Consider the following 22994-nt stretch of genomic DNA (forward strand, 5'->3'; position numbering starts at 1 on the left):
CGGAGCTGAGAGCCTTAGGAACTAATTATAAGCTCCAGGCACTGTGTAATTTACTCATAAGGCTGTTGGATTAATGTGGAATTACTCAGTAAATTCTCATAATTTAAGTATAAGTAAGTCTTTATCTATATGTTGAAGCGTTGTACATTGACATGGGTGTGTGCAGGGGACACGTTGTGCAAAAATCAAGCCAGACAGGAAGGAGGTGCGGTCAAAGTACCAGACAGACACATAATGGATTCAGTATAAATATTTAAAATACTTTATACAGCATAGAAATCTCTCGACACTCAAAACAAAACCATCCATTACAAAATCTTATAAAAGACCCCCCCACCCCCACCCCTGGAGTCTGTATCAATCTCAGTATCAAGCAGGAGAAGAAAAAAAGGTACAAAGACATTATTTCAAATGTTGACAACACGGTTCGACTTGTGAAAACATTGCATGCAAGTTTTTACAAATTTTGGACAGGAAGAAATTCTGCAGTATTTGTTCGTTAACAGTTGAGACGCCTCGTGTTGACGCCTCTTTCCGAAGAATCGGACAGTTTCATGGAACTGAAGTTTCAGAATTCCCTTTGTCCAGACGTGACGGGAACGCAGGAGTCGTTTCGTTTTATTTACACAATATTTCACATAACTCTCGGAGAGCTCTTGGCAAATACTCGTCATTGCAGATAACACTTAAGACTATTGCACAAACTACAGTATTAAGACAAAAGGAAGTGAGTTTATTCTTTTTTTCGATCGTGCTCTTCCCCCCTTCATTCCCTCAGCCTCGGGCGAGGTTGATCAGTTTCATAAGGCCTTTAAATCTCTTTTTTTGTTTTTTAAATCTTTCTTTTTTTATCTTCAAAACTGACTTTAAATAGACACATCCCGCTGTAAGAAAGTCAGGATTAAGACTTGTACAGTTTGAGTTTCCCCTGTGGGTCAAAAAAGTTACGCAACACTTGTGTATTAAAAAAAGCTGTGTTGAGTGATCGTTAATGAGAGTGCTATAAAAAAAGTGACTACTCCTCGGATCTAATGGCACTAACGCTCAGACACGGCCGAATCCACACAAGCCCGTCACAATCAACCGCTGTTACACATTAACGTATGAATTATGCAGTGAGGTAAAGGATGGTAAACACCGTTGTTAGTACAGGTTTTGGTTTGTAAGAATAGTGCAGTGAGGATTGCTTTTTCTTTTCTTTTTTTTAAAATCCAGTCAGTACTAAGGACACGGTGCCGGCTGACTGGAGGTCAGTGGGTATCTTAGCGAGTTTTCACACAGACAAAACATTTAAACATGTAATCAGGGTCAGGGTAAGCGTTGGGGTCCATTAGCTGGTGTGAAATCAGTCTGCGGCTCAGTTAGTAACCAGTTACAGCAATATTACATGAGGGAGTATGTGTTAGCTCAGTTTATAATACAGTGTTTTGTGTGTGTGTGCGCATGTGTGCATGCATGTGTAGGTGTGTGTACACCTTGCTCCACATTACATGATGTCCCATGTCCACTTTGTATCTAGGACAACGCGAGGTTTAGGATCTGTTTCAAATCTCATCCTGTGTCACCGCCTCTCGTTACATAAGCGGTGATGAGCGATATAATATGATTCACTCTCGCTCAGACAACTTTTGTTTTCTTCCTAAATTCCGTTTCTCATTTGAAGGGATCACGGTGTCATAAAAAGTGGCTCATTCACAATAAAGGGACAGTTCACAGTTCAGAAGGCCGCTCCGGAAGACCTCTCCAATGTCAATCAAGTGTTGAGAGGGGCCTTGAGTTCAGTCTGTCTTTTGTTCTTTTCTCTTTTGCGCCGCGCCCCTCAGCAGAGGGTCTTGAGCGCACCAGAAGCACAGAGGAGAGTCTGCATTGGGTAAGGGGGAGGAGAGACCACTTCCTCCAAAACCTGTTCTGGTCGGAAGCTGAACGGCTGCAGCTGCAGCTTCTTCTTCAGGATCTGTCCGATGCCCATGGAGGGGAACCTGCTGCGGTGCGTGGGGCTCTCGGGATCACTGCTGCTGCTGTTGGAGGGTGGACTGAATGCTGACGTGGGGTTAAGGGCAATAAAGGCGGACTTGGGAGGGCTGAAAGCCGAGCTACCTGGGGGGCTTCCTACGGTGCTGGGGGGGCTGCCACTGGTGTCGGAGGAACCGCACCAATCTGACGAGATGCTCTTCTTGGGCTGCGGGTTGACGATGAGGACCGGAGGACTGGGGATCGTGGCCTTTTTTAAGTAAGAGGAGTCGGGCTGAAAGGCAGAGACGTGGCGGGGTGGGGACAGCGTGCCGTTGGTCAGCTTGTACCAGGGGGAAGTGGGGGTGTCTTCGATTTTTTCGGCTTTGGAGAGGGAGCCGAAGGAGTGCATGCCGATCGGTGAGGGTGCCGGTGGAGCGGGAATGTTGTGTTCTGGGCTTGTGTTGACTTGAGGGAGGGTGGCCAATCGCCTCCGCTGCTGAGGGGTGTTGTTAAAGAGCGGCTGGATCTCTAGATATTCCATTGACGAAGAAGCAACGGTGCCGGGCGGTGCTAGAGGGGAGTTCCGATGGCCACCGGTTATGACCCGCAAAAGACCTGAGGAGGAACAAGGAAGCCATGGTCACATTTAGGAAATATATACGAATCGTAGATTTTGCTCAACTTGCAGCACATTCAACTGAAGGAAAGAGAGAAGAGAGCTGCGGCTTCTCTGGATGCATTTGCACGCCCACATGTCTAGATTCTATAGATGTCATGTCAGTGAAGATAAACCTCTGGATTAAACTGCCAGCTCGTCACATTCAGACGTTAAAGGTACAGAAATAATTTCTCCTTGCCGAGACCGGCCTGTCCTGACAAGCCACATCTGTAATGGCTCCTGGGCTTTCTCAGCAGCTCTTGTAGTTGCATCAGGATTGATCACTATCACATTTGCACCGGTGCCAGGTCGAGTCTGAAGTTGTTAACTAATTAATTCTGCTTTGTTGCTCGTTTCAGATTACTTCCATTCCAAATGATTTACATACTCCTCATTTTCTCAGTCACAAGGTAAATAACATTTGTAAAAAAAACAGTCAGTGGTTGCATGTTTGCCCTATGATTGACAACTCGTCCGAGATGTGTCCTCCCAGACGGACGGACGGACGGACGGATGGACGGACGGATGGATGGATGGATGGATGGGTAGATGGATTGGAGGAGGGGTGGATGGATCACTGGGTAACTACTTGTGTGTGAGGTTGTTGGTGTACAAGAACATGCATGCTCAGTCAACCTACCCTGTATGAATAGAGTAGATAAAAAAAATTGATAAATGAAGCAGCATGTTTTCCTTTTATCTTTTTGTTAAAGATAAATGTTCAAGCGTCTTTTGAATTCTCACCTGTCCTGTGTTTCTTCTCCTTGCTGGGCCCCTTGCTGACGGCCAGGTAGACGGGCGTCTGCTTGGGCGGTATGGTGAGCTTGTCCACGTGCTTCCTCCACTGCGTCTGGAAGTATTCGTTCTTCTGCTTCTCGCCTTTCTTTTTCTCCTGGAACTGCATCTCCTGGAACGCAAACTGCACATTACTGTCAGCCCCCAGCGTCTGCCAAACCTGTTCCTGTGAAACCACTTTTATCACCTCGCGATGCCTGCGCTCTTGTAAACTGAACATAGGTGTCATTAAAAACCGCTGTGGAATCCTTGACAAAACCTCGGGGCCCCTTACCCTGTATTCTTTAGAGAGTCTCTTCATTTTCTTGTTGAGGAGGAAGTAGACGGCCAACGTGTGACAAGCACGGTTGGTGAGGACGGCGCTCAGGACCTCGCTGTGCTTGTAGTCCATTCTCTCCGTCATGTGCAGCAACACCGTGTGGTTGATTTCTTCGATGTGGATCCTTAACACAGAGGAAAGAGAGTTAATGCTTTGAATTGAACGCAAATAGTTTTTTATTGCTTGTAAAGAAAATTGGGAGTAAAAAATGTCCAATATGATATAATGGCCAATATGTATATATATATATATATTTTTTTTTTGGGGTTTTAATTTGGGAATGATTCCTAAGATGTCGGTATCAAACCCTGATGACAAAGACGTGCACTTGAGGATTTCACAGTTTAACCATAAACTTTAAATGTTTACATAACATCTTTTCTGCATTGTTTATTCTGTAAAATATAAGTTTTCACATCAACGTTTATCAGGCTCCGAGGCTCTAAAAGAAAACAACATGCAAAATCAAAGCGGGTCAAACGTGTGGGCGTCTACCTGTTGAGGTACGGGGCCCCTGTGTTCTTGTTGGCCAGCTGGAGCCAGGAGTCGGCCATCACCTGATGGATATTGGGACGCTTGTTGGGATCTGGCTCCAGAAGCTTCTTCAGCAGACAGATGGCAGCTGAGACGGAGAGAGGGAGGATAAATATTCATACACTGCCACCGAACAGACACTCACTACAGAAAGTGGAAACATGTCCTCACATCAGTTGACAACTCTGGGACTGACCCACTGAACCTCTGATTTGTTTTCATTTCATCGTTGCACAACACGGATGAGATGATCTATCTGTGTTGTAAGCTTGATAAACAGGTAGTTGCATAAGACGAGTTAAGCCCTGCTTCTAGAGAACTGTGAGCGACGTAATTGCAGAGACTGGAACGCACCTGACAAGTTACATGTTTTTGTTTTTCTCCTCAATTCCTCGTGTTGCATTACAGAGACAGTGCCCCATTACATTTAACCCATTAAGTAGCTTTAAACATGCCTACATTTAAATGCAATAAATGCAATTAAAGATTAGCAAGACAATTTTGACAAAAAATCCTTCAAACAATTGGCAGGCTAAACTAAACACCTGAATACCAATGTCAACAAATGTTTCCAAAGAACTGCCAGAGACTTTTTTTTTAAATTGCTAAATCAACACGAATGGTTGGTTCTGTCATTTACAGAGAAAAAGATAAGGACACAATTGTATTTGTGCCTGACGAGCTAATTCTTGAGAAACCTTTACTTAGTTGTACGTGTTCGTGGGCAGAGGATGTAGAAAAGCAGACCCAATCAGAGAGTCTGCTTCAGACCTGGTTCACTATGGGACAGTCTGCCGGTTGGATAGCCGCTCAACAATGCTGATATGGCAGCAGGGGATTTTTCAGGAGCGATTCTCAGGGATTCTGTGGTTTGTATACACCCACAATTAAAGCTACTGACGCGAATACAGAGCAGCAGCCTATCTGTGAACGTCCATCTTCATTTCTTGTGTGTCACTTGGCAGACGCCTGGACTTTAAAATCTCACGTGTAAATGTCAACATTCTTTGCGTTCTCATGTGAGTTATAACCTGTAATTAAACTTATATACGGGAGTCGGTATGTACAGCACTGTACCTAGAGGGTCTAAAACTAAAACTATTTGAAACACGTATATCTGCACACAAAAGGAGTGCGTGTGTGAAGTCATGACCTTCTCGTCTCTTATAGTTCTGCACATACAGTACCCAGGGCAAGACTTAAGCCTGAGGGAGGATTTCAGTCTAAGGAACAGGCTTCCTTTGCCGTTCAGACATGCTACCTCGGTGTTCTGTTTGTACATACTTATCCACTGTCACTTGCATTTACATGTTACCCAATTCATGGATCTTAAAGAGAACTAACTGATACATTTCTGTAAGTGTGTGGAATTTGGTGCAGTGTGTGGAATTTGATTAAATTTAAAGCGACTGTTGGATCAATCTCTTTTTTTTTTATAAAGTTTCTTTATCATTTACCTGTGCAGAGCGAAGGAGGTAGAGGGTTCATCTCCTTGTCGACCATCTTCTGGTGCAGGGCTCGGAGACTGAAGGGCTCCACAGTGAACGGCAGATTCCCGGTCAACATGGCGTACATGTTCACACCACTGGGGGACGAAAATATAGTAAAACACTTCATGTCAGGGTGGAAATAAACAAATGTATTTAAACGTGCTTATATTCATTCGACAACTAACTGGCTGTAAAAAGGAGAGTGCACTCACATGGACCAGACATCCACCTTGGGCCCGTACTTCTTCCTGGAGAGCAGCTCCGGGGCGGCATATGCCGGGCTTCCACACTGGGTGCTGAAGGGGTCCGAGTATCCCAAGATGCCAGCGCAGTTGCTGAGGCCAAAGTCTGCGGGACAGAGGAAGGTGGGGTGAGTGTTGTTTCTGGGTTTATTACTGTCTCTTCAGCTCGCGTCGTTAAACAAGTGGCTTCATTGCGGCGTTACACACACAAACAGAAGCAGATTAGCACTATGGTGAGAGCTTGTAAGGGTTTTAACGGGATATTTAATTGCTCTTTGGCCTTCACCACATGCGGGGCGCTGTGATACTCCAACTGAGACAAAGTAATTGGCTTTGAAAGACTTTCTTTTATCGTTAAACTCTTTTTGCTGTACGAAATTTACTCGAGAGTGAATTAATGACATTCTTTGAACAAATAAAAGAAAGAGGTGATTTGAGGTGAGACAGCAACTGTTAAGGTCAGAGTGTTTGAATTACCTATGAGCTTTATGTTGTCCTGTTCATCCAACAGCAGGTTTTCTATCTTCAGATCCCTGGAAGACAAAGAAAACAAGGACGTCAACGCCGGCGCAGTGTCAGCGTTTACATTAGACAACTTATCTAAGCCGTCATAATCACACAATGCACAAGGAGGGGAGGTCTGTGGGAATCCCCCCCTCTTCCTCACACACACCCCCCCGACACATTCATACATGACCCTCCCAATGTGGGTCACACTGTCCGATTTTCAGGGTCTATTGTGTGCCCACAGATCCCTCCTCAGCCTTAGGAATCCTGTTACACAGTTATCAACTTGGGCCTTCTCACCAGGATTGAAATCTAGTTCCCAGGCTCTGAGTGACAAAGAATTGAACATTTCCGGGAAGATCTTGAAGGAATTTGAGATGAAGTTAATGTGTTATTATCCCAAGATGTATCTTAACGTCTGGGAAACCACTTAAAGCACCTCGCTGCAGTTATTGAGCAGACACATCCAGTAACTTGTGGATTAGCAGTAATGTGCACAATGAGGACTTAACCCACACTTTGAGAAAGAGGATCATGTCTGACTCAGAGATCTTAAAGTCAGCTTTATCCCACAAACAGCACATAGCTCTCTAAGCTATGGATAACAAACCCAATATTTCCTAAGCATTTAAATTCTGCTTGAGATAAATGTTTCTCTCGGCTTTATAATAATCAATTACTAATGTTTTTATACCTGTGCACCACGCCGGCCCTGTGCAGGTGCTCAACAGCCAGCACCAGCTGCCGGATGTATTTCTGAGTCTCCCTCTCGTCCAGGCGCTTCTTGTCGTAGATGCGGTTCATGAGGTTCCCGCCGGGACACAGCTCCATCACCAGGTAGTAGCTGTTGTCCGTCTCCAGGATGTCCAGTAGCTGCGTGATGTTGGGGTGGCGGATCATCTGCTGGATGTGGCCCTCCCGCCGCAGGTTCTTGGTCACGTACGAGTCCTTCTTGGCCTTCCGCTTGTCTATCACCTTCACCGCCACCTGGAGTAAGTGAGACAGGAGGGAAAAGAGAGTTAAACATTGTGCCATATGATATTGTGAATAATACCCATGGAGAATGGAGCACCAGGGCACTTCTGGGTCTCGAAGGGAGATTTTCAGGGGGTGGCAGTCTAACAGGTGATGAGCTCCCAGGCTCCATTGCAGAGCACATAACTCAACACTGGCCTCTCCCTCACAGCTGCTCCCTATGTGGGACAACTGAGGCGCTATAGGGCCTGGAGGCTGCAGTAGGGGGAGGTGTGTGTGTTGGAGAGTTTACTGAACCATCATAAACCAGGACGAAAAGCAAATGCTACCCTATCTGTTGAGAGGGCGCCAGGGCCAAATGTTCGCCCATTTGCCAGAGTTCAGTTGCAATTAAACACACATGAGAGGAGAAACTGAGGCGGGATACATCGGCTCATTTTCTGAGGGCGATTCAACAGATTGAGGAGAACAGATTTCCAAGCAGACGTTAGCAGTTCTTTTTTTTCTTCAGTTACTCATCCCGTCATCGTCTGCCTGTGTTTTTGCCCTTGTCTCATTGGAGAATCTTCTCGTAAAAAAACCCACAGCGCATGTCCTTTACCTGAATGACAAAACACTTTGCTGCCGTCTGTGGCTAATTACATTCAATAACATACTCTAGCGACTCTATTTCATCCCTTGCCCATGATGTCTCCTTGTATCCCGTCTGGACTGGGTTCAAGAGCGTGGCCACCGCACACAGCAAATCATCTCAAGGAGAGACCACAGACATGGAAAGACATGGCTGGTGAAACTAATCACCATATCCATTAAAGAAATGGCGAGGGCCAAAGTGGTTGTATATATACGTGTGTGTGTGTGTGTGTGTGTGTGTGTGTGTGTGTGTGTGTGTCCTCTCTTTCTTCTGCCCTTCAGCTTGTCATTCTTTTTATTTTCGCCCCTTTCATCTTTGATAATTGATTCACCTCTGAAAACCTTTTTACAGCTGCTAATTAAACCTGGCTGTACGTGTGTGTGTGTGTGTGTTCATTGAGCCGTCAAAATACAGCAATACATGCCCCCCGCATGTTTACGCCAGGCAGTGTGGGTAAGAGACGGGGTGCAGCAGGGTATGTATGGGGGAGGGGAGGGAGCACTGTATTTACAGTAGGCCTGTCTATATATGAGGAGAAGAGCTGGGGGGCACAGAGGGGAGGGTGTGCCCAGCCAGGGGGCAGAGGGGGGATTCAGTTGTTTATCAGGCGCCCCCTCAGACAGAGACACAGGGGGGGTGGCGGAGGGCGCATGGAGGGGAAAGTGGGTTACAGACATCAAAAACACATGCATGTGACCTCACTAACCCCTGACCATGACAGGACCCTCTCTCACCTCTCCTCACTTCCATACCCCCTGCCCCTAAACCCCCCACACACACACACACACACACACACACACACACACGCTTTCTCACCCCTTACATCCACGCTGACTTTCTAGGGATGCTAAAAAGGAAATAACCCAGGAGTCCTCCCGTATCCCTTCCCTCACTATCTACCCTTTATGCTTGAATAAACTCACTGCCCTCCGCGCCCTCCCCTCGCCCGCTGCTCCCACTGAATGAGAGAGAGAGAGAGAGTGTGGGGAGAGGGAGAGCATGGGGATGATGCTTGGTTGTGAGATTGCCAGTGTTTGCATCATCCTCAACAAAGAGAGTGAGGGAAGGAGGGATGAGGAGAGCAGCGCTTTCTTTTCTCCTCGTGGCAACACAGTGGAATGAGGAGGGGGTGGTCCTCAATAAGTGTTAATTTGTTAAATATGCATTTTAATGACATATAGGCTGTGTAGATATTCTACTGTACATATATACGAATGGATATGGGGGCACACGTGGAGAGATGCAGGGGGAAAATAGGGGTGCTTGTTTTTCCAATATGCAAATCTCCTCTTGGCTGTCCCCCCTCAAAACCAGCCTGAGGAGACAAAGGCAACCAGTGGCCAGTGGTTGCCCATATCAAAGCCCTGTGCAGGCAGAATCATAATGAGGCTGAAGCCCATTTATCAACCACATGATTCCATATGCAAGTAGCATCTCTGCTCTCTCATAGGCCGGCCAATTCCCCTCTCAGTGTCCCACAGCGGTGAGATCACCACCTCCAGCAGCAGCAGACAAAGCCGAGGCTCAGGAAAGCAACGCAACAACTCCAACGTGGATCACACAGGGTGAGAGAGAGAGAGAGAGAGAGAGACACTGGCTGCTTTCACAATAAAAAGTAAATATTGTCAGTGGAGCTTGGCTGGAAAAACAAGCCCTGCTGAGTCCGAGAGCTGCTGGTGCCTCATTAACAAAGGTTCCCAGTGAAAACGGCTGATCACTTTCTCTGTGGGTTCATCAGTGTTATTAAGACTGTGCTGACAGGTTGTAATAAAATCATAATTTACAGTATGTCTCAGAGAGCTGACATGAGGCAGAGGAAATATGTTGCCAAGCAGCCGTGAGCCAAGTGACAGCTGGCACTGAAATGTAAAACCATATCAAAGCCAAGCTGGATGCCACTCATTGTTTCTAAATGTTAAATTCTTTTGCAAGTGTATTTCCTCCTCAATAGTTAGACAATCATCTGAAGCTGTCTTAAATCTGATAATATGCAATAATAAACATGCAAGAGACACAAAAACACACGGGGCACTGGTGCGTTTTTACGCGCTTACCTTCTCCCCGGTTAACGCATGGAGACCTTCTCTAACTTTGGCGAACGAGCCCTCTCCCAGCTTCCTCCCGATCAGGTAGTTCCCGACCCGCTTGGTGTGGTAGAAGTTCTTGAGGATGTCCGCGGCGGGGCTGCCCAGGGAGGCCGGGAGGATGCTCTCGTTCCCGGCGCTGCTGGGGGTCTTGCCCTCGTATAACCCGTGGCTGTTGTCCACCAGCATGTTGCTGTCCGCAACTGGCATCACGGCTCCACGGCCGAGTGTCTCCTTGTGAGAAAAGCGCACGCAGCTCGACTCTCACCCACCTTGAAGGCAGGTATTAAACGCTTAACGTGAAGTGCGTGAACTCCGTGCGTCTCGCCCCTAATGACAAATTAAGGGAACCGGGAGCCTGCGCCACCTGTTCATCCGAAGAGCCCCGTGCGCGCCCTCAGCAGTTTCCGAGACAAGTCTTGGATAAGTGCACCAGCCTGGACTGAAATGACACACGAAAAATATGTCAGCTCCAATCATGGGACGTTATCACCTGACGCAACCTGTCTTAATGCCCGCGGCTTTGCAAAAGGAGCAGAGGTAGGTTGGCTGCTGCGCTGATGCGTCCCTTCTCCGAACATGCGCCTCCTCCTGAATGCTCTGTGTGCAGGCAGCGTGTTGCTCGGTTTGAAGTGACTTTCCCGGTCATCTGGTGGGGGGCGTTTCTTAGTGTGTGAGTGTGAAGGAAGAACACACACACAGCCCCTCGCACTGTGGTGGTGGTGGTGATTTTCAATCCAATCAGCGCAGGCGGGCGGAGCGCATGTGAGAACAAGGGCGACAACACCGCCCGGCACCGCTGACACTGACACGCATGGTGCGCTCAGACCGTGCGTGGCTCAGAACAAAGAATACATGTGTTGGAGGCAGTTACACCATCACTGCAATTATTTACATAGTTTGTTTTTTAATTCTGCATTCCTGCTTTGTTATCTTTTGTCAGATTAATTTAAGCAGAATCTGTGCGTAATGGATCCAAATCCCTAAATTACTGGCTCAAATGTGAACATCTCTGTCTCCGGTGTTTATGATCATACATAAATATTGTCAGTCAACATTGGTTCGTAGCACCATCGCCATCTGTTGTCATTATTTTCCCATCGCCTTCTCCCATTAACTGGTTGTTGCTGAACTTGGAGTACAGCCATCAGATATGAAGTTGTACCCCGGCACAACCAGCGACAGACAAAGGAGCATTTGCCCCCCCCTCATGGAGGTGCTCACTGGCCTAATTAACGCAGTGTTCATCACTCAGTGGAGGACACCTGCAGGGAGGGGCAGCAGCTTCAGACACATTGTCTCCCTGTATCCGGCTCCACCTGACCACATGAAGGGATTGGATGAAATATTGCTGCAATAACCAACGTGAATATTATGGTGTTTTTGAGTCTGTGCCATTAAGATTGGGTTTTAAATATGCGTTATACAGGTGTGCCTGCGGTGTTTATATGGATTCCTAGAGGGAGGGAGAATAATATCAACATCCAGTTAGACCTGCCCGCTGAAGCATGCTTTCTAGACACTAAACCAGACATGGAGGCAAATGTGTAAGTATACCACCATCTATTGGACGAATTTCATACCACAACAAACACAGCACTGAAACCAGTATGGCTGGGTGGTGTGAGTCAGTCCCACATCTCTTAGCCTGCAGCCTTGGTGAACTTGAACTTGTCTTTCTGTGTCCTACAAGGAGCCTGTAAAACGAAGGTCATCCCTGAAACAGATCTGTCCTGTGAGGGTCAGTTGTTATTTTAAAAATATGTATTAGAAATATGGCACGTGTGTATTTAATCTTTTTAAATTGGAGACACATCATCCCTTTATCAACGATTTTACTAATAATCATTAACTTTATGACATGGATTACTTTAAAGGTAGATTTATTATTTATCTGCACCCCAGAAACATCAGGAGTCTAACAGGAATCATCACTTTTAATTGTACAATAAAAGAATAATATAATATAATGTCAACCTTCAACTTGATTCATGGTTTAATCTGAGGTCATGAAGAAGTCCAGCATAGTAATAGTTGGTATCTAAGGCAAAATAGAAGATTGTATGTGTAATCTTTCAGAGGAAGGACCAAAGTATAACACGCTAAAATAATATTTAAATAGCACCACAATAGGAAAATGTCCACATTACAGCAACAAAGGAAATAGTGCATTTAAGAAGCACCAGTAAACAAATTAATACATAAACATGAAAGATAAACATAATAAAAACGTTGCAAGAAAATATGCAACATAATGTAATTTATTTATGAATATATTGAGAGTACACAGACAAAAATGTTGAAATGGCACAGACAATGGAATTATTATACAGTTTTAATGATATTATACATAAGTTTATTCTTAGTGCAGTTGTATATCATATCAGAAATGCTTGTGATTTGTTTTAGTTACCTATTGTTTATATCACATATTTTTATATTTTTAAGGTGGTAGTTTTTACTACTACTACCAATAATTTTAATAATATAAAAAATAATATTATTAACATTAACAGTAACCAAAGTAATAATATTACTAATACTACTACTACTACTACTACTAATACTTCTACTACTACTACTACTACTAATAATAATAATCTAAACCACATTCTCTAAGCCTTGAGCACTCCGCCACCCAGTGGACAAAACGCGGAACTGCAGCATTGAATCCCATCATGCTTTGCCGTACCCGCCGAGCCGAGCTCCACCGATGCTAAGCTAACTGCCTTTAGCTACCGGGAGCGGACATGTTGTACGGACCCTTCCGCGGATAAACGTCGCTATAAGCGGGGAATCTGCTGCGGAGGGGCAGGCTCGGGGGCGTCGGGCAGCCATGGACGCCGTCAACGCCTTTAACCAGGAGGTAAGAGGCCCCACAGGCACCCTGGACCCGCCGAGGCTGGCGGTGCTGGTCGCGGTGCTGCGTCTCCCCGGAGCTAGCCGAGCAGCACGGACCGGGGGGGCCTGCTCGGTTTAGCTAGCTGGACATGTCCGTGTTGCCCGGTGCATGGCTAACCCGGGTTGCACGCGTCTGTGCAGCACGCGTGCAGCGCAGGTTAATTCAAGTATTCCATGCCTATCAGAAAAGCTAGCTTAACCGTGGCTAGCTACCATTAGCCCCCCCCTGTATTCATTTGAATGTTAGCTTGTGCGAGTGCTGGCAACGATGCTACACAGGAAACACTCTCCTGATGCTAGCGTCGCCCTGTTAGCTTACAAACTAAATATCATAACAAACACTCATCCACCCCAGCGAGTGAACACAGCACGTGTTTGTCAAAGCACAGTTTTAACTCCGAGCTAACGACCAGTTCACAAACAGGTCGAGTGTGCTGGTGTTGCTGGTTCCTCTCGTTTCTCCTCATGGCTCCTCTTTTAAATCACACGGACTCCTCATGGATCACACAGACACAAACCTGTGATCGTGTCACAAGTGTCTGTCTCATCAGCCCTGATACTTTGATTTGCACTTAACCTTTACAGACGCAGCTTCTGTTGCGTCTCGAGATGAGTCCTGAAGTTTCCACAGCACACTTTCTGTTTGTCTGGCCCAGAGACGCAGGGCAGTGGTTGTTTTTGTTTGAAAATCACTTGTTATCTCTTATGCACGTGAAACACTTCTCAATGTTAAAGTGCAAATTCAAGTCAAGTCATCCCTGGATTAACAGAGCAAACTTGCACTTAAGTGATATCAACTGTGCATAGTATTTCTCATTTCTTTTCATGTGTATACACGAGTTGTGCAGCTTGTGTTGACAAAACATCCCAACTGCCTCAGTACATCTCCTCAGAGCCGAAGAGGAACTGGAGTAACTTTCACCCAGAGCACATTCCTCCGCCAAGGTCCTACAGTCTCCTTGAATTAGATCAAGCTGCACCAAACTGCACACACTCCAAATACTACCACTACCACCAGAGAAACCACTAAGATTTATCCACTAGACAAACCACAGCATTATACTTTGTCTATTAAATGATGATTAGCTTGTGATGGCCGAGACATTCATTGCCCCACAGAATATGAGGTTTAATTCTACCTCTTACTGCCACTAAAACTTAAAATTGTAAAAAGCTTATCTTGTAAATGTGTCTTGATATTGGAAGGGAAGTGGAATACAAATTATTTATTATCAACACTGAAATTCTGTTCAGCTCAGCCCTCTCAGCCCAGACTCTCCGTGTCTCATTCAGCTGTTATCTCCTGTGTCTCTAGTTATTCTCCCTGATGGACTCAAAGCCCCCGATCTCTCGGGCGAAGATGATATCCATCACCAAATCGGCCATCAAAGCTATGAAAGTAAGAACGAGTTTTGTGTTGTTGTTGTTGTTTTTTAAATAATATTATATGTACTATGTTTTGAGGATATTTCTTGCCTGTAACCCACTCGCTCGCCTTCTCTCTTTCTCAGCTCTACAAACATGTGGTCCAGATTGTGGAAAAGTTTGTCAAGAAGGTGAGAGAAACGTGTCTAAATTCAGTCATCACCCAGTTTCTCCTCAACACATTCGTATTGAGAATCTGTTTTCTCCCTCTGCTTTCCCCAGTGCAAGCCTGAGTACAAGATAGCGGGCCTGTATGTGGTGGATTCCATTGTTCGGCAGTCCAGACACCAGTTTGGATCGGACAAGGATGTGTTTGGCCCAAGATTTACCAAAAATATCACAGGAACGTTTGAGAACCTCTGCCTTTGCCCTGTAGAAGACAGGGTAAGAACAGCCAGACCTGGTTAAAGTTTCATTGTCATGTTTGGTACCGTTGTAGTTTTCAAATATTAGAAATTGATTTTGCCTTTGACCTCTGTCCCTGCCCCCATTATGTTCCTTTTCAGAGTAAGATTGTGCGGGTGTTGAACCTGTGGCAGAAGAATGGGGTGTTCAAGATCGAGATCATTCAGCCCCTCCTGGACATGGCTGCTGGGTCTAGCAGTGCTGCTGCCCACTATATGGGCACAGATGAGCCAGGTAACGTGTGTGGTTGTACGCATAAGCCAGTAGTTTGTAAGGCCATGATATGTTTATTGTTTTTAAATACAAACACAACTTTATAGATTACATTTAGTTCCAATTTTAATGCCTCTGTGCCGGCGAAAGCCAGTGGCCAGAGGTGTTATGTTTTCGAGTTGTCCGTCCCATTCTCGTGTTCACTCTCAAGAAAGCCTTGAGGGAATTTCTTCAAATTTGGTTTAAATATTCACGTGGACCCGAGGATTTTCTGATAAGATGTTGGGGGTCAAAGGTCACTGTGTAGTACATTTTTACATTTTCCTTTTTATTTATATTGTATATTGAAATGTGATATTGATATGTGGTTTGTGTGCTGCTCACAATTATCCTAAAGCTTCCTCTCGTCCATCAGGTTCTTCTCCACCTCCAGCCAAAGAGTCGGTTACTTCGGTAACGGCAAACTCCACCATGACGTCCACTGCTCAGCTGCAAAACACTGATGCCTTCGCTGCCGTGGCTCAGCTCTTCCAGACGTCACAGGGTCAGCAGGTGAGTGTGCACGGACGCAGATTGGCAGTGCACCTCTCTTAGACCTCCACCAATAAACAACTCTTCTCTTTCACTCTGTCGCTGGCATTTTATAGCTTCAACAGATGCTCCAGAACATTCAGCAGCAGCCAGTGAAGCCAGACACCAACACTCATCCTCCTCTCCATACGAGCCAAACACAGGCCCAAAACATCACCGCCGGCCTGGGCGTGGGCACGCCACATCCTCCCCTGCCCACCCAGCAGAAAACCCCCTTTGACAAGGTGTCCGTGTGGTTTTGTTTTTGCATTTACCGTCAACACTGTGAAGACACTGTAGCCCCATGAGAATTAAATGAGGCTGTACAAGCTCTGCAATGTTGAAAAAGTCTTCACATTCATAACCCGTCTCTCTCTCATAGAAATTGCTGGATCGTTTTGACTACGACGATGAACCAGATGTTGGAGAGGACTCAAGAAAGGATGACATTGCATCACAGCCCTCTTTGTAAGCCCTAGATTTATATAATATACTGCAATTTAAAATAACAACAACTGTGAGTCTCATGTTGTATTTTTATTATCACAGTATGCAGCAACCTCCGGCCTTCCCACAGCACATGGAGCACTTTAATCCGTCGATGATTAACATGTCGCAAGACCTCTCACAACAGGTAAGAGAATAAAAACCTAATTTGTAAAAGAACTGATATTTTCTTTCGAGTCTCGTCCATTTTTTATATAAAATCAATACAAACATTATTGTTATACAATGTATTATTATATAAAGTAAATTGCAAGCTCTTTATTTGTGAAAGGCAACATTTATAAATATAAAACAAACAAAATTTGATTATATATTAATGAATCCTGTTGTAATTGCATAAGAGTCACCACCGTTGTGTTTGTCAGGTTCCTCTTCCGCCTAATGGCCAGCACCAGGGCTATGGTTTACCATCAGGACAAAGCTTCCCAGTTATGATGCCTCCTATGGGGCACGCTCTGCCAGGGCAGCCCCTCCCTGGTTCGACTGGGCTTCCAGGTTTCCCAGGGGTATTTCCTCCCCACAACGCAGCCCAGCAGCAACAGGTACACGGGACAGTTGTACAAAGAATATTGCATTAAAATAAAATGCCGACGGCAGAAATCTATAAACATTTAAATGAGGTATTGTAGATTTATTAGTTTATAGCAAATTATAACCACTCACTTCTCATACCTCATCAGGATTTGTCAATGGATGTGGACCGCTCGTCTGTGAGGGACGGCAGACATGGCCGAAGGTCGCCACACTCAGGCTCCAGGTAGGCGTCTAAAGTAGCATATGACCTGTCAAACTATGTTTCCTTATCCACACTTATCATTTATTTCCCTATTGGTGATGAACATACCATGATCTGCGGTGCCTTTATTTTTCTTCAGGTCTCCAAAGCGGAGGAGGTCACGGTCTAATTCTCGCACTCGACGGTCCAGGCACAGGCGATCCCGCTCGCGCTCCAGAGACCGCCGTCACCATTCCCCGCGCCCTCGCTCGCTGGAGCAAAGGGAGAGAGAGAAAGAGAGGGAGCGACGGCAGAAGGGCCTCCCCCCACCCAAGAGCGAGACACTAAGCAGTGAGTCTGTTTATCATCATATTTAATTAGTTGAGGGACATGGACTGTTAGGTTTGTGCTGTAAGTTTTTAGTTGTCATAAGAATGTCTCAATTATTCCTTCCTTTCTGATTCTAGTTCTTACATTTATTTTTTCAAACTTCTTGCTCATGTTACCTTTTTATTTCTCAATCTCAGTTTGCAGTACAACTCTGTGGGTGGGCCAGCTGGACAAGAGAACACAACAGCAAGATGTCGCCTGTATACTGGAGGAGTTCGGGGAGATAGAATCCATCAATGTAAGCAGACTTGTTCAGATCACTTGCACTGAGCCATTGTTTGGTTGGTTACAACAGAATTGCATTTCCTCATCTAAAGTGGGTTCCGAATATGTATATGAATAATGGAAAAACACGTATTTTTGTATCTACTGGTCAATTACTAGTAAATTTATCATTATCTATTTTGTGTTTTTCATGCACAGCTGTTGTTTATATTGGTGATATCCTAACACACTTAGCTTTTCCAACTTTTTTGCCATTGATAAACTGAATATCAAAGTGCCACAATACGATAATATTCAAGTAACTAATTGGAAATCACATACTCCTTGTTTTTTCCTAACCCGTCTGTGTGTCTTCCTCTTGTGAAGATGATTCCTCCACGTGGCTGTGCCTATATTGTCATGATTCATCGTCAAGATGCCTTCAGGGCTCTGCAGAAGCTTGGCAGAGGATCTTACAAAGTTAACCAGAAAGCCATAAAGGTCAGCGAGCTACACTCTGAATAGAAACAGTCAGCATCTCAAAAAGAAAACAAAGAATCTAATCTAGAGTTGTTGTATTTTTCTCTTCTTGGCAGATTGCTTGGGCTTTGAACAAGGGCATAAAGGCTGAGTTCAAACAGTACTGGGACGTGGAGCTGGGTGTCACCTACATACCTTGGTCTAAAATCAGAGAGGACCAGTTGGAGGAGCTGAAAGAAGGAGGAATACTGGATGGAGACACCTTGTCACCAGGTAAAACCTCTCGACAGGCACTTTAGGACATCATACAAACAAATTCAGGCATAAAATGAGACCCCACGAAGCTCTTGTGAGGAAAATGAAAGTCTAAATTTGAATTGTGTTTGTCTTTCTCAGAGTGGAGTGGAGCGAGGAAGTCTCTGGACCAACCAGAGGAACTCACCCACAACGGCCGTTTAGAGCCACAGCAGCCGGAGGAGATGCCAACGTTACCTGTGCCTGCAGCAGCTGCTCCTCCTGCACAGGTAAACAACTGAGAATTAGAGATGTTTTTCTATCATTAGTATATTAAAAAATATTTGTAAAGATATACCATTCGGAAAGTAATCTTGATCCAGAATGTCACTGAGAAGTACAACTGAAATAACTTTTCATTTGACATCTAAAGTAAATTTCTGTAATTGTTCTCAGGTTCCTCCAATGCAGCAGCCAATGGTTGGTGTGGGTTCTCTCCAGCCTCCGGTCTTTCCTGGTCCTATAGGCATGCCACCGCCTTCCTTCCCACCTGGCGTCCCCCCTCCTCCTTTCATCAGACCCGGCTTCAACCCTATGCAGATGCCTCCAGGTAGCACCTCCTCCAACTGCCATCAAACCACATCTCTATGCACCAGAAGTTGTTCGAACCCAACCTGACTCATTGTGCCTTCTCTTCTCCCAGGTTTCCCTCCTCCAGGATCTATGCCTCTAGGTCCCCCACCTCCTTCCAAAGGTGGAGTTGAGGACCAGAACCTGGACCCAGCCGGTCTGGGCAACAGGAAAAACGATGAGGGCCCAGAGGGTCCCAACATCTTCAACAACCAGATGGGACCTATGGGTCAGTCTGTCTTTCTTCCCCTGACTTTTCATTAGACAGTTATTTGTTGTCTGTCATTCTCAGTCTTAAAATTTCCCATCATAACTCTTCATATATGAGTGAGTTTGGCCATTAAAATCTATCTCATCACTTAAAAAACTAAGGATTAATTTATCACTGAGTTTGTGGGTTTATAGAATTAAAAGTTGTTTGTTTTTTGTTTTCTCCTTCAGGTAACCAAGTAGGTGGCCCACCAGGTGTCCCACCAGGTGCTCTTTCAGGTATACCTCCAGGTGGTCATCCAGGAAACATCCAGCCCCCCCCTGGTGGTCTGCTCGGTGCGCGGCCTGGCATAATCCCACTCCAGCGTCCTCCCGTTCCCCAACTTCCACACTTGCAGCGTTTCCCTCCACCTCACGCAACAAGACCACCTCACCCCAACATGCCCCCTATGCCCCCACAGATGATTCCCAGGGGGCCACACCCTCAGATGATTCACCACGAGCCCCCTCCACCCAAAGGGGGCTTTGGGATGCCGCCTCCCCACAGTATTCGGGCTCCTTTCCCGCCTCATGGGCATGGCCCCCCTCCTCCTCAAGGTCCTCCTCCTCCTCCTCCTCCTTTTATCAGACCAGGGGCCCCTCGTGGTCAGGAAGGGCCAGAGGAAATAGAGGGGAGACCGTTCAGGGGAGACAGGCCTGGATTCAGGGACAGAGAGCCAGATAGGGACAGAGACTGGGATCGGGACAGGGACAGAGAGAGGGACAGAGGTTTTGGAGGTGGAAGGCGTCCATTTGGTGATGGGGGGAGGGGAGGAGGCGGAGAGAGAATGGAAGGGAGAGACAGGCTCGGAGGCTGGCAGGAGGACGGGGGCAATCACCGTGGAGGAGGATGGGAGAGAGATAGGGACAGAGATAGGGACAGAGACCGTGATCGTGATAGAGACAGACGGGACTGGAGGGAGAGGCGGACCAGTCTAGATAAGGATAGGGAGCGAGGGAGAAGTGATGACGGGGAGAAGGATCACGGGAGAGGGGAAGGAGGAGAAAGGGGAAGGGGAGAGGGAGGCAGTCGAGAAAGAGCGAGAGGAGCAGAAGGAAAAGAAGGGGACAGACCGAGGCGGGAACGGCGAGAGAGGGCCACGCGGTGGGACAGGGATGATCGATTGGCCGAATTAGAAAACATGGACAGACTTCAGACCTCGGACAGCACAGAGCAACCTTGTGTGACTCCTGAGGTTGCCGTGGAAACGAGTAAAGAACCGAGTAAAGAACCGAGCGCGGAACCTTCTCAAGAAAAGGCAGAGTCGGAACCTGCCGCTGCGACAGAGCCGACGCCATCTGAGCCTTTACCTCCAGCTCAAAGTGAACCCACGGAAACAAAACAGGAAGCAGCATCATAGACTGGCTCCGACTCCTCCTTCAGCCAGAGACTGCTGCGAACCACTGAGAGACAACAGGTGGTTTTCACTATGGTCGCCAGCCTCAACTCCTGGCAGATGAGCTAGTCACCATTTTTCAGTTGCTAATGGTCATTTCTGGGAAGTAACGGATTTCTTGAAGACAAACATCTCCGACACATATTATCAAACGTGTTAAAATGGTAATTTGTAGTTCAAACAATTGGTTTATATCCCACAAATTTATTTTTACTTCACGACCCTCATCTCCTCACTCACTCACTTAATGTTATTTTTAAAATATATTTTTAAAATTTGCCCAACTATGACAAACTAAAGATCATTTCTATTATAGTAGAAGCACCATTCTTTCTCCTGGTTGTCTCATCTGTTTTTTCTTGTCAGCCTTTAGGAACAGACATGAAAGGGCTATGGTGGCCTTAAAATCCAATCAGGTGACTTGTGGTTGAATACAGACGGGTGTGTGATTCAAAATAATGAAGTAAAAATAAGACAAGACAGAATTTTCCCAAACTTGATCCTTTTGATCACGAATCTGTGACATATTTACTGGCCAATACCCCAAATCCTTCAAAATCTACTTTCAATACATGGTCTTAATTTAAAAGAATACAATTTTTTACACATTAGTGCTGAGACTCTTCCAAACACAGAACTTATTAGAAGCTGAGCTTATTCTCACCACGTCCCTGAATCTAAGTTAGTCACCATCATTTACTGATCATTGGAATTAAACCCGATTACTTATGAAAGAAGTAACATCTTTTTGGGACTCAGGGATGCTTCACGTTTTTTGACACGACTGTACTTATACAGATTACCTTTCAATCGTATTGAATTACTGGACAAATGCAAACCATTGTCAGGGCTGAAAGACTTCGACTGTGGCATAGTAAAATGTATTTTGCTTAACAGACATTGTGACTGACTCAGAGCCGTTTCACTTAAAGACATTTCAGCATTAGCATGCTCACAAACTATCAATGAAAGAATAAGGAAATCCAAGCTTATTGTGACTTATCTCCCGTGAACTATTTCTGGAGTAAACAAAAATGATTATATTTTATAATGAGAATCAGAAGTTGGAGTGAATTAGATCTACTACTAGAAGAGTAATTGTTTTACAAAACTGAATTTGAGTACGTCCATTTGTAAAGAAACTGATTTCTACCCAGATTTGCCACAGCTGTTCAAAAACAGCTGAAGTTTCATCTTGGTTTCTGTTATATGTTTAGATGAAGTTCTCAAAACTAACATCTACATCATAAAAGTTGAGTAAAATGTCATTCAAAAGTTCTCAGATGTGTACCCTTAGTCATTTTTTTTTTTTGGCAGTCTAAATCTCATACTCTTGCCTAAAGGTGTATTTTTTCAGTTAAATAAATAAAGCAGAAACTTTTTGTGGCTCCAACTGAGGAAAATCCAACTAAAGTTCATTTCAAGTATTGTAACAAAAATCCAGGGGCCAGCTTTGGCGTTCTTTTGTAATCAGACAGGCTCGGAAAGATTTATGTTTATGGTTTTTTCCTGTGTGTAGGGAAGAAGGGGTATGTTATCTTTTGACTAGATAAAAAAAAAAGCTGAATTGTGTTTTGGAATCTTCATCTATTTATCTCATGTATGTCAGAAATCTTGTTTTCCATATGAAAATGCAAAAATGAATCCCTGAAGCTGAAAATGTTTTTTGACTGATAAACACAGCCTGCAAACTTAGTTTCCGTTAGACTGTAGACATATTTTGTGTTGACACCAGATTCCCAACAAATCCCAACTCTTGCTCCCTCATAGATTTGACACGGAGGCACCACGGGCCGAACTAATGTGATGAAATGAAGAATACTGCTCGGGACACACTGCTGTAAATATGCTTGTAACACTGACGCTTCTACAGGTGTCATGGTCATTGTTGTTAATAATATGTGACTCGTTAATCAGAGACAACACGTTGACTTTGAAGGATTAACAGAGGCCCTTTGCTTTAAGGTTTTTAACTCCTGATGGTTTGAACGTTGACGGATGTTTCTATGATTTGTTAAAATTACAAAAGACATGGACATAAAATCGTCGATATTTCAACCATAGGAAATTGTTTTTAATAAACTATTTTTTTACCAAATCCTTTGGCTTGTCATGGTCTCTTTGAAAGCCACAAGCCTATATTTACTGTGAATTTTGAATTATTTAGTTGATGTTTACAGGTTGATCCTATACTTGTGTAGCACCAAATCACAACACACATTATTTCAAGGAACTTGCCACAGGAAGGTCAAGACCGTACATTATTATAGAGAAACCCAACTGTTTCCACAATGAGCAGAGCACATTTATTATATTTAAGTCTGAGTCTCCACAAGAAAAAGCTTATGGAGCGGCTATCTTTGCAGCCCGCATAATGAATTACCTCAATTGCTCATCTTCATATGAGAACAAACTCCTTTTCCCTTCAAATAAACTTTGTGCTGATACTGATAAACTGATCAGTATATTGTTTAGACAAAGCC

The 22994-nt window shown here is 45.0% G+C and overlaps 2 protein-coding genes across 2 annotated transcripts; one reads left to right on the forward strand and one right to left on the reverse strand.

Moving 5' to 3' along the window:
- Positions 1–343: 343 nt before the first annotated feature.
- On the reverse strand, positions 344–10859 carry hunk (hormonally up-regulated Neu-associated kinase). The gene is made up of 9 exons (XM_035178558.2): positions 10162–10859; positions 7193–7485; positions 6469–6524; positions 5962–6097; positions 5717–5844; positions 4221–4347; positions 3681–3849; positions 3356–3518; positions 344–2568 (listed from the first exon to the last, which is right to left on the reverse strand). The coding sequence occupies exons 1-9, from the start codon at positions 10399–10401 to the stop codon at positions 1820–1822; spliced, it is 2061 nt and encodes a 686-aa protein (XP_035034449.1). The 5' UTR covers positions 10402–10859; the 3' UTR covers positions 344–1819.
- Positions 10860–12854: 1995 nt separating this feature from the next.
- scaf4a (SR-related CTD-associated factor 4a) lies at positions 12855–22609 on the forward strand. Its single transcript, XM_035178557.2, has 19 exons — positions 12855–13057; positions 14408–14491; positions 14604–14648; positions 14740–14901; positions 15024–15156; positions 15551–15687; positions 15783–15950; positions 16088–16173; positions 16255–16339; positions 16578–16754; positions 16893–16969; positions 17088–17278; positions 17455–17555; positions 17909–18022; positions 18118–18274; positions 18398–18525; positions 18692–18845; positions 18939–19094; positions 19307–22609. Exons 1-19 carry the CDS (start codon positions 13028–13030, stop codon positions 20473–20475), a joined length of 3354 nt encoding a protein of 1117 aa, XP_035034448.2. The 5' UTR covers positions 12855–13027; the 3' UTR covers positions 20476–22609.
- Positions 22610–22994: the final 385 nt, after the last annotated feature.

This window comes from Hippoglossus stenolepis, chromosome 15, assembly GCF_022539355.2.
Source record: "Hippoglossus stenolepis isolate QCI-W04-F060 chromosome 15, HSTE1.2, whole genome shotgun sequence".
In the NCBI taxonomy this organism is placed as follows: domain Eukaryota; kingdom Metazoa; phylum Chordata; class Actinopteri; order Pleuronectiformes; family Pleuronectidae; genus Hippoglossus; species Hippoglossus stenolepis.

What these genes read in the sequence shown, in the direction of transcription:
- hunk (XM_035178558.2), bottom strand. Translation starts at nt 10,401, where the DNA reads ATGCCAGTTGCGGACAGCAACATGCTGGTGGACAACAGCCACGGGTTA. An exon ending in AAGGTGGATGTCTGGTCCAT is followed by an intron (nt 5,845 to 5,961) that starts GTGAGTGCACTC and finishes TTCGTCCCCCAG; the next exon opens with TGGTGTGAACATGTACGCCA. An exon ending in GGGGCCCCGTACCTCAACAG is followed by an intron (nt 3,850 to 4,220) that starts GTAGACGCCCAC and finishes CTCTGTGTTAAG; the next exon opens with GATCCACATCGAAGAAATCA.
- scaf4a (XM_035178557.2), top strand. Translation starts at nt 13,028, where the DNA reads ATGGACGCCGTCAACGCCTTTAACCAGGAG. An exon ending in TTTGCCCTGTAGAAGACAGG is followed by an intron (nt 14,902 to 15,023) that starts GTAAGAACAGCC and finishes GTTCCTTTTCAG; the next exon opens with AGTAAGATTGTGCGGGTGTT. An exon ending in ATTGCATCACAGCCCTCTTT is followed by an intron (nt 16,174 to 16,254) that starts GTAAGCCCTAGA and finishes TTATTATCACAG; the next exon opens with TATGCAGCAACCTCCGGCCT.